Source organism: Oncorhynchus gorbuscha, unplaced genomic scaffold (assembly GCF_021184085.1).
Source record: "Oncorhynchus gorbuscha isolate QuinsamMale2020 ecotype Even-year unplaced genomic scaffold, OgorEven_v1.0 Un_scaffold_1047, whole genome shotgun sequence".
NCBI lineage: Eukaryota > Metazoa > Chordata > Actinopteri > Salmoniformes > Salmonidae > Oncorhynchus > Oncorhynchus gorbuscha.
The window spans coordinates 155,839-167,108 of record NW_025745948.1 but is presented as its reverse complement, the minus strand read 5'-3'; the positions used below and the strand labels follow the sequence as shown (position 1 = coordinate 167,108).

At 39.0% G+C, this 11,270-nt stretch overlaps 1 protein-coding gene across 2 annotated transcripts; it reads left to right on the top strand.

Annotated features, from left to right (window-relative positions):
* Positions 1–5,495: 5,495 nt before the first annotated feature.
* On the top strand, positions 5,496–11,270 carry b9d1 (B9 protein domain 1). Of its 2 annotated transcripts, XM_046336421.1 has the most exons (5): positions 5,496–5,738; positions 9,355–9,423; positions 9,773–9,884; positions 10,031–10,127; positions 11,167–11,270. In XM_046336421.1, the coding sequence occupies exons 1-5, from the start codon at positions 5,676–5,678 to the stop codon at positions 11,231–11,233; spliced, it is 408 nt and encodes a 135-aa protein (XP_046192377.1). In that variant the 5' UTR covers positions 5,496–5,675; the 3' UTR covers positions 11,234–11,270. The 2 variants fall into 2 exon arrangements, with proteins under 2 accessions (XP_046192377.1, XP_046192378.1); XM_046336422.1 differs by lacking the exon at positions 9,355–9,423.

Genomic DNA, 11,270 nt, shown 5'->3' with positions numbered 1-11,270 from the left:
TAAGAGACAGTAGATCTAGCTGGTCTGTCATAATATAATAGAGACAGTAGATCTAGCTGGTCTGTCATAATATAATAGAGACAGTAGATCTAGCTGGTCTGTCATATATAATAGAGACAGTAGATCTAGCTGGTCTGTCATAATATAATAGAAACAGTAGATCTAGCTGGTCTGTCATAATATAATAGAGACAGTAGATCTAGCTGGTCTGTCATAATATAAGAGACAGAGATCTAGCTGGTCTGTCACAGTAGATCTAGCTGGTCTGTCATAATATAATAGAGACAGTAGATCTAGCTGGTCTGTCATATAGATATAATAGAGACAGTAGATCTAGCTGGTCTGTCATATTATAATAGAGACAGTAGATCTAGCTGGTCTGTCATATTATAATAGAGACAGTAGATCTAGCTGGTCTGTCATAATATAATAGAAACAGTAGATCTAGCTGGTCTGTCATAGATATGGTCTGTCATATATAATAGAGACAGTAGATCTAGCTGGTCTGTCATATTATAATAGAGACAGTAGATCTAGCTGGTCTGTCATATTATAATAGAGACAGTAGATCTAGCTGGTCTGTCATATTATAATAGAGACAGTAGATCTAGCTGGTCTGTCATATTATAATAGAGACAGTAGATCTAGCTGGTCTGTCACATTATAATATAATAGAGACAGTAGATCTAGCTGGTCTGTCATATATATAATAGAGACAGTAGATCTAGCTGGTCTGTCATATTATAATAGAGACAGTAGATCTAGCTGGTCTGTCATATTATAATAGAGACAGTAGATCTAGCTGGTCTGTCATATTATAATAGAGACAGTAGATCTAGCTGGTCTGTCATATTATAATAGAGACAGTAGATCTAGCTGGTCTGTCATATATAATAGAGACAGTAGATCTAGCTGGTCTGTCATATTATAATAGAGACAGTAGATCTAGCTGGTCTGTCATAATATAATAGAGACAGTAGATCTAGCTGGTCTGTCATATTATAATAGAGACAGAGATCTAGCTGGTCTGTCATATATAATAGAGACAGTAGATCTAGCTGGTCTGTCATATTATAATAGAGACAGTAGATCTAGCTGGTCTGTCATAATAGAGACAGTAGATCTAGATAATATAATAGAGACAGTAGATCTAGCTGGTCTGTCATAATATAATAGAGACAGTAGATCTAGCTGGTCTGTCATAATATAATAGAGACAGTAGATCTAGCTGGTCTGTCATAATATAATAGAGACAGTAGATCTAGCTGGTCTGTCATATAATAGAGACAGTAGATCTAGCTGGTCTGTCATATTATAATAGAGACAGTAGATCTAGCTGGTCTGTCATAATATAATAGAGACAGTAGATCTAGCTGGTCTGTCATATTATAATAGAGACAGTAGATCTAGCTGGTCTGTCATATTATAATAGAGACAGTAGATCTAGCTGGTCTGTCATATTATAATAGAGACAGTAGATCTAGCTGGTCTGTCATATTATAATAGAGACAGTAGATCTAGCTGGTCTGTCATATTATAATAGAGACAGTAGATCTAGCTGGTCTGTCATATTATAATAGAGACAGTAGATCTAGCTGGTCTGTCATATTATAATAGAGACAGTAGATCTAGCTGGTCTGTCATATTATAATAGAGACAGTAGATCTAGCTGGTCTGTCATATTATAATAGAGACAGTAGATCTAGCTGGTCTGTCATATTATAATAGAGACAGTAGATCTAGCTGGTCTGTCATATTATAATAGAGACAGTAGATCTAGCTGGTCTGTCATATTATAATAGAGACAGTAGATCTAGCTGGTCTGTCATATTATAATAGACAGTAGATCTAGCTGGTCTGTCATATTATAATAGAGACAGTAGATCTAGCTGGTCTGTCATATTATAATAGAGACAGTAGATCTAGCTGGTCTAATATAATAGAGACAGTAGATCTAGCTGGTCTGTCATAATATAATAGAGACAGTAGATCTAGCTGGTCTGTCATAATATAATAGAGACAGTAGATCTAGCTGGTCTGTCATAATATAATAGAGACAGTAGATCTAGCTGGTCTGTCATAATATAATAGAGACAGTAGATCTAGCTGGTCTGTCATAATATAATAGAGACAGTAGATCTAGCTGGTCTGTCATATTATAATAGAGACAGTAGATCTAGCTGGTCTGTCATATTATAATAGAGACAGTAGATCTAGCTGGTCTGTCATATATATAATAGAGCAGATAATAATATAATAGAGACAGTAGATCTAGCTAGCTGGTCTGTCATATTATAATAGAGACAGTAGATCTAGCTGGTCTGTATTATAGAGACATATATATAATTATAGAGACAGTAGATATCTATGGTCTGTCATATTATAATAGAGACAGTAGATCTAGCTGGTCTGTCATAATATAATAGAGACAGTAGATCTAGCTGGTCTGTCATAATATAATAGAGACAGTAGATCTAGCTGGTCTGTCATATTATAATAGAGACAGTAGATCTAGCTGGTCTGTCATATTATAATAGAGACAGTAGATCTAGCTGGTCTGTCATATTATAATAGAGACAGTAGATCTAGCTGGTCTGTCATAGATATGGTCTGTCATATAGAGACAGTAGATCTAGCTGGTCTGTCATAATATAATAGAGACAGTAGATCTAGCTGGTCTGTCATAATATAATAGAGACAGTAGATCTAGCTGGTCTGTCATATTATAATAGAGACAGTAGATCTAGCTGGTCTGTCATATTATAATAGAGACAGTAGATCTAGCTGGTCTGTCATAATATAATAGAGACAGTAGATCTAGCTGGTCTGTCATAATATAATAGAGACAGTAGATCTAGCTGGTCTGTCATAATATAATAGAGACAGTAGATCTAGCTGGTCTGTCATAATATAATAGAGACAGTAGATCTAGCTGGTCTGTCATATTATAATAGAGACAGTAGATCTAGCTGGTCTGTCATATTATAATAGAGACAGTAGATCTAGCTGGTCTGTCATAATATAATAGAGACAGTAGATCTAATAGAGACAGTAGCTGGGTCTGTCATAATATAATAGAGACAGTAGATCTAGCTGGTCTGTAATAATATAATAGAGACAGTAGATCTAGCTGGTCTGTCATATTATATATATGGTCTGTCATATTATAATAGAGACAGTAGATCTAGCTGGTCTGTCATATTATAATAGAGACAGTAGATCTAGCTGGTCTGTCATAATATAATAGAGACAGTAGATCTAGCTGGTCTGTCATAATATAATAGAGACAGTAGATCTAGCTGGTCTGTCATATCATAATAGAGACAGTAGATCTAGCTGGTCTGTCATATTATAATAGAGACAGTAGATCTAGCTGGTCTGTCATATTATAATAGAGACAGTAGATCTAGCTGGTCTGTCATAATATAATAGAGACAGTAGATCTAGCTGGTCTGTCATAATATAATAGAGACAGTAGATCTAGCTGGTCTGTCATAATATAATAGAGACAGTAGATCTAGCTGGTCTGTCATATTATAATAGAGACAGTAGATCTAGCTGGTCTGTCATATTATAATAGAGACAGTAGATCTAGCTGGTCTGTCATAATATAATTGAGACAGTAGATCTAGCTGGTCTGTCATAATATGATAGAAACAGTAGATCTAGCTGGTCTGTCATATGATAGAGACAGTAGATCTAGCTGGTCTGTCATATTATAATAGAGACAGTAGATCTAGCTGGTCTGTCATAATATAATAGAGACAGTAGATCTAGCTGGTCTGTCATAATATAATAGAGACAGTAGATCTAGCTGGTCTGTCATAATATAATAGAGACAGTAGATCTAGCTGGTCTGTCATAATATAATAGAGACAGTAGATCTAGCTGGTCTGTCATAATATAATAGAGACAGTAGATCTAGCTGGTCTGTCATATTATAATAGAGACAGTTGATCTAGCTGGTCTGTCATATTATAATAGAGACAGTAGATCTAGCTGGTCTGTCATAATATAATAGAGATAGTAGATATCTAGCTGGTCTGTCATAATATAATAGAGAGAGTGGATCTAGCTGGTCTGTCATAATATAATAGAGAGAGTGGATCTAGCTGGTCTGTCATAATATAGTAAAGACAGTAGATCTAGCTGGTCTGTCATAATATAATAGAGACAGTAGATCTAGCTGGTCTGTCAAAGGATAACAGAAACAGTTAATCTAGCTGGTCTGTCATAATATAATAGAGAAAGTAGATGTAGCTGGTCTCCCATCATATATTTGAGACAATAGATCTAGCTTTTCTGTCATAATATAATAGAGACAGTAGATGTAGCTCTATATAGGCTAACTTGCTTGCCCCTGCTATCTGCTTGCTTGCTAACCTGGTCTGCTAATTGCTCGCTTGCCGGCCCCGGTCTGCTAATTGCTAGCCCCTGCTAACTGCTTGCTTGCTAACCCGGTCTGCTAATTGCTAGCTTGCCGGCCCGATCTGTTAACTGTTAGCTTGTTAGCATCGGCCTGCTAACTGTCTGAATCGCCGTGTCCCCTGTCAGCCACTCACTGGACCCATATATTCACTTGGCTACGCATGCCTCTCTCTAATATCAATATGCCTTTTCCATTACTGTCCTGGTTAGTGATTACTGTCTTATTTCACTGTAGAGTCTCTAGCCCTGCTCAATATGCCTTAACCAACCATGTTGTTCCACCTCCTACATATGCGATGACATCACCTGGTTTAAACGTCTCTAGAGACTATATCTCTCTCTTCATTACTCAATGCCTAGGTTTACCTCCAATGTACTCACATCCTACCTTACCTTTGTCTGTACACTATACCTTGAATCTACTGCAAATATAGCCTGCAGAGTTCTGTCTTTACTATCCAGGTCTGTACCCAAACAATTTGAGCTTCACCTTTCCAGAAACACGTCTCTCACTGTTACATATCTACCTCCATCACTCCAGTATCCCTGTCCCCTTCCCCCTATACATATCTACCTCCATCACTCCAGTATCCCTGTCTCCTTCCCCCTATACATATCTACCTCCATCACTCCAGTATCCCTGTCTCCTTCCCCCTATACATATCTACCTCCATCACTCCAGTATCCCTGTCTCCTTCCCCCTATACATATCTACCTCCATCACTCCAGTATCCCTGTCTCCTTCACCCTATACATATCTACCTCCATCACTCCTGTACATTATTAATATGGTACTGGAACTGACCCTGTATATAGCTTACTTACTTTCTTGTGTTCTTATTTCCATTTCTCGTGTATTTTTTTCTACTTTACTTTATTTTATAGTACTATATATTGATTACTTAATTGTTGGGAAATGAGCTCGTAAGAAACCCACTATACTTGTGCATGTGACAATAACCCATTAAAATTTGTCCAAGACTACCACCTAGTGGACAGTTTATTTACAAAACGCTTTATCAACTCGACCGGATCCAGTTTGGCCCTCACGACTAGCCGTAGTCAAAAGCGTCCTAGCAACGGGGCGGAAAGAACCTTCATTTAACAACAAGCTACTTATCTCCCACAACACAAAACAACAATACGTTACCGCTTCTACAGTATTAAATTATAATATTTATGTTTGTTAACTAATATACTTTTTTTTTTTAAACAATCTATATTCTCAAGTTATCGTATGAAGCGGGATGGCTATCAACAACCCATCGGTGTTTCTGTTGATGATAAACGGACAGATAGAAGGGGCGAATGTGAGTAGCTAGGTAACGTTAGTAACGAGTTAACTAGCTAAGCATCTAACGTTAGTAACTAGCTAAGCATCTAACGTTGGTAACTAGCTAAGCATCTAACGTTAGTAACTAGCTAAGCATCTAACGTTAGTAACTAGCTAAGCATCTAACGTTAGTAACTAGCTAAGCATCTAACGTTAGTAACTAGCTAAGCATCTAACGTTAGTAACTAGCTAAGCATCTAACGTTAGTAACTAGCTAAGCATCTAACGTTGGTAACTAGCTAAGCATCTAACGTTAGTAACTAGCTAAGCATCTAACGTTAGTAACTAGCTAAGCATCTAACGTTAGTAACTAGCTAAGCATCTAACGTTAGTAACTAGCTAAGCATCTAACGTTAGTAACTAGCTAAGCATCTAACGTTAGTAACGAGTTAACTAGCTAAGCATCTAACGTTAGTAACTAGCTAAGCATCTAACGTTAGTAACGAGTTAACTAGCTAAGCATCTAACGTTAGTAACTAGCTAAGCATCTAACGTTGGTAACTAGCTAAGCATCTAACGTTAGTAACTAGCTAAGCATCTAACGTTAGTAACTAGCTAAGCATCTAACGTTAGTAACTAGCTAAGCATCTAACGTTAGTAACGAGATAACTAGCTAAGCAGCTAACGTTAGTAACGAGCTAACTAGCTAAGCATCTAACGTTAGTAACGAGTTAACTAGCTAAGCATCTAACGTTAGTAACGAGTTAACTAGCTAAGCATTTAACGTTAGTAACGAGCTAACTAGCTAAGCAGCTAACGTTAGTAACGAGTTAAGTAGCTAAGCATCTAACGTTAGTAACTAGCTAACTAGCTAAGCATCTAACGTTAGTAACGAGTTAACTAGCTAAGCATCTAACGTTAGTAACGAGTTAACTAGCTAAGCATCTAACGTTAGTAACTAGCTAAGCATCTAACGTTAGTAACTAGCTAAGCATCTAACGTTAGTAACTAGCTAAGCATCTAACGTTAGTAACGAGTTAACTAGCTAAGCATCTAACGTTAGTAACTAGCTAAGCATCTAACGTTAGTAACGAGTTAACTAGCTAAGCATCTAACGTTAGTAACGAGCCTACTAGCTAAGCATCTAACGTTAGTAACGTTAGTAACTAGCTAAGCATCTAACGTTAGTAACGAGTTAACTAGCTAAGCATCTAACGTTGGTAACGAGTTAACTAGCTAAGCATCTAACGTTAGTAACGAGTTAACTAGCTAAGCATCTAACGTTGGTAACGAGTTAACTAGCTAAGCATCTAACGTTAGTAACGAGTTAACTAGCTAAGCATCTAACGTTAGTAACTAGCTAAGCATCTAACGTTAGTAACGAGTTAACTAGCTAAGCATCTAACGTTAGTAACGAGCCTACTAGCTAAGCATCTAACGTTAGTAACGAGTTAACTAGCTAAGCATCTAACGTTAGTAACTAGCTAAGCATCTAACGTTAGTAACAAGTTAACTAGCTAAGCATCTAACGTTAGTAACTAGCTAAGCATCTAACGTTAGTAACAAGTTAACTAGCTAAGCATCTAACGTTAGTAACGAGTTAACTAGCTAAGCATCTAACGTTAGTAACGAGTTAACTAGCTAAGCATCTAACGTTGGTAACGAGTTAACTAGCTAAGCATCTAACGTTAGTAACTAGCTAACTAGCTAAGCATCTAACGTTAGTTACGAGTTAACTAGCTAAGCATCTAATGTTAGTAACTAGCTAACTAGCTAAGCATCTAACGTTAGTTACGAGTTAACTAGCTAAGCATCTAACGTTAGTTACGAGTTAACTAGCTAAGCATCTAACGTTAGTAACTAGCTAAGCATCTAACGTTAGTTACGAGTTAACTAGCTAAGCATCTAACGTTGGTAACGAGTTAACTAGCTAAGCATCTAACGTTAGTTACGAGTTAACTAGCTAAGCATCTAACGTTAGTAACTAGCTAAGCATCTAACGTTAGTAACGAGTTAACTAGCTAAGCATCTAACGTTAGTAACGAGTTAACTAGCTAAGCATCTAACGTTAGTAACGAGTTAACTAGCTAAGCAGCTGACGTTAGTAACGAGTTAACTAGCTAAGCATCTAACGTTAGTAACGAGTTAACTAGCTAAGCATCTAACGTTAGTAACGAGTTAACTAGCTAAGCATCTAACGTTAGTTACGAGTTAACTAGCTAAGCAGCTGGCGTTAGTAACGAGTTAACTAGCATCTAACGTTAGTAACGAGTTAACTAGCTAAGCATCTAACGTTAGTAACGAGTTAACTAGCTAAGCAGCTGACGTTAGTAACGAGTTAACTAGCTAAGCATCTAACGTTAGTAACGAGTTAACTAGCTAAGCATCTAACGTTAGTAACGAGTTAACTAGCTAAGCATCTAACGTTAGTAACGAGTTAACTAGCTAAGCATCTAACGTTAGTAACGAGTTAACTAGCTAAGCATCTAACGTTAGTAACGAGTTAACTAGCTAAGCATCTAACGTTAGTAACGAGTTAACTAGCTAAGCATCTAACGTTAGTAACGAGTTAACTAGCTAAGCATCTAACGTTAGTAACGAGTTAACTAGCTAAGCATCTAACGTTAGTAACGAGTTAACTAGCTAAGCATCTAACGTTAGTAACGAGTTAACTAGCTAAGCATCTAACGTTAGTAACGAGTTAACTAGCTAACATCTAACGTTAGTAACGAGTTAAACTAGCTAAGCATCATCTAACGTTAGTAACGAGTTAACTAGCTAAGCATCTAACGTTAGTAACGAGTTAACTAGCTAAGCATCTAACGTTAGTAACGAGTTAACTAGCTAAGCATCTAACGTTAGTAACGAGTTAACTAGCTAAGCATCTAACGTTAGTAACGAGTTAACTAGCTAAGCATCTAACGTTAGTAACGAGTTAACTAGCTAAGCATCTAACGTTGGTAACGAGTTAACTAGCTAAGCATCTAACGTTGGTAACTAGTAACTAGCTAAGCAGCTGACGTTAGTAACTAGCTAACTAGCTAAGCAGCTGACGTTAGTAACTAGCTAACTAGCTAAGCATCTAATGTTAGTAACTAGTTAACTAGCTAAGCATCTAATGTTAGTAACTAGTTAACTAGCTAAGCATCTAATGTTAGTAACTAGCTAACTAGCTAAGCATCTAATGTTAGTAACTAGCTAACTAGCTAAGCATCTAATGTTAGTAACTAGCTAACTAGCTAAGCATCTAACGTTAGTAACGAGTTAACTAGCTAAGCATCTAACGTTAGTAACGATTTAACTAGCTAAGCATCTAACGTTAGTAACGAGCTAACTAGCTAAGCATCTAACGTTAGTAACAAGTTAACTAGCTAAGCATCTAACGTTAGTAACGAGTTAACTAGCTAAGCATCTAACGTTAGTAACGAGTTAACTAGCTAAGCATCTAACGTTAGTAACGAGTTAACTAGCTAAGCATCTAACGTTAGTAACGAGTTAACTAGCTAAGCATCTAACGTTAACAAGGTAAAATGAGGCGGATCATATTGGATAACTTGACCGCTTTTTGAATAATTGGTTTAGTGAGCATTAACATGTTCTATAAAACTGCCTTGTTTATTCTCTCTGATCTGACTGATGTGTTGCGTTGTCAGTTTCCAGAGTATGATGACCTGTACTGTAAATACTGCTTCGTCTACGGACACGACTGGGCTCCCACCTCGGTGAGTGACTCCGAGTCATCTGGAACATGTTGAAGTTCCCTTACTGTGGATAGATATAACATAATACACTTGTTCTACTAAGCTAGCAACTACTAAGTACTTAAATAGCTGCATGTCCAGGGATGCACTGGTAAAGGTTTTGACTTTCAGAGCGTTCAAAACGACTGGGAACTCGGACGAAAACTAGTGGTAAAAAAAAAACATTTGAACATTCGTCCAACTCGGGAATTCGGGCCTCTTTCTACAGCTCCGACCTGAAGATCACAGACTCTCACAGATTTTCCAGAGTTCCCAGTTGTTTAAAGAGACATCTCCCCTCTCTCTCTCTTCCTCCCTCTCCTCTCTCCAGGGTCTAGAGGAGGGTATATCTCAGATTACGTCGAAAGGCAGAGACTCTCCTCAGAGAATGATCTGGAATTTTCCTCTGGAGATCACCTTTAAGAGCACCAACCCATTAGGCTGTGAGAGACACACACACACACACACACACACACACACACACACACACACACACACACACACACACACACACACACACACCCACACCCTTCTTACCGTAGCAGACAGTTGATGATACCATAGCTAACACTGTGTTGTGTGTACCCAGGGCCTCAGATCGTGGTGAGTGTCTACGGTCCTGATACGTTTGGTAACGATGTGGTCAGAGGATACGGAGCAACACACATCCCCTTCACTCCTGGACAGTCAGTATCTCTCCTCTTCCTCTCTCCTGGACAGTCTCTCTCTCCTCTTCCTCTCTCCTGGACAGTCAGTGTCTCTCTCTCCTCCTCTTCCTCTCCTGGACAGTCAGTATCTCTCCTCCTCTTCATCTCCTGGACAGTCTCTCCTCCTCTTCCTCCTCTCTCCATCCCCTTCTCTCCTGGACAGTCAGTATCTCTCCTCTTCCTCTCTCCTGGACAGTCTCTCTCCTCCTCTTCCTCTCCATCCCCTTCACTCCTGGATAGTCAGTATCTCTCCTCCTCTTCCTCTCTCCTAGACAGTCAGTATCTCCCCTCCTTCCTCTCTCCTAGACAGTCAGTATCTCCCCTCCTCTTCATCTCCTGGACAGTCAGTATCTCTCCTCTTCCCCTCTCCATCCCCTTCTCTCCTGGACAGTCAGTATCTCTCCTCTTCCTCTCTCCTAGACAATCAGTATCTCTCCTCCTCTTCCTCTCTCCATCCCCTTCTCTCCTAGACAATCAGTATCTCTCCTCCTCTTCCTCTCTCCATCCCCTTCTCTCCTGGACAGTCAGTATCTCTCCTCTTCCTCTCCTAGACAGTCAGTATCTAGCCTCCTCTTCCTCTCCTGGACAGTCAGTATCTCTCCTCCTCTTCCTCTCTCCTCTTCCTCTCCTGGACAGTCAGTATCTCTTCTCTTCCTCTCTCCTCTTCCACTCCTGGACAGTCAGTATCTCTCCTCTTCATCTCTCCTCTTCCTCTCCTGGACAGTCAGTATCTCTCCTCCTCTCCCCTGGACAGTCAGTATCTCTCCTCCTCTTCCTCTCTCCTCTTCCTCGCCTGGACAGTCAGTATCTCTTCTCCTCTTCATCTCTCCTCTTCCTCTCCTGGACAGTCAGTATCTCTCTCTCTTCCCCTCTCCTCTTCCTCTCCTGGACATTCAGTATCTCTTCTCCTCCTCCTCTCTCCTCCTCCTCCTCTCTCCTGGACAGTCAGTATCTCTTCTCCTCTTCATCTCTCCTGGACAGTCAGTATCTCTCCTCTAACGTAATCTCTTGTTTTCAGACACAACAGAACCATCCCAATGTTTGTTCCTGAATCCACATCAAGACTTCAGAAATTCACAAGGTAACGTGTGTCTTACTGTGGGCTAAATACTGGGCGGCTGA

Coding starts and splice junctions, on each gene's coding strand:
- b9d1 (XM_046336421.1), top strand. CDS start 5,676: ATGGCTATCAACAACCCATCGGTGTTTCTGTTGATGATAAACGGACAG. Junction 9,885..10,030: donor GAGCACCAACCCATTAGGCT/GTGAGAGACACA, acceptor GTGTGTACCCAG/GGCCTCAGATCGTGGTGAGT. Junction 10,128..11,166: donor ATCCCCTTCACTCCTGGACA/GTCAGTATCTCT, acceptor TCTTGTTTTCAG/ACACAACAGAACCATCCCAA.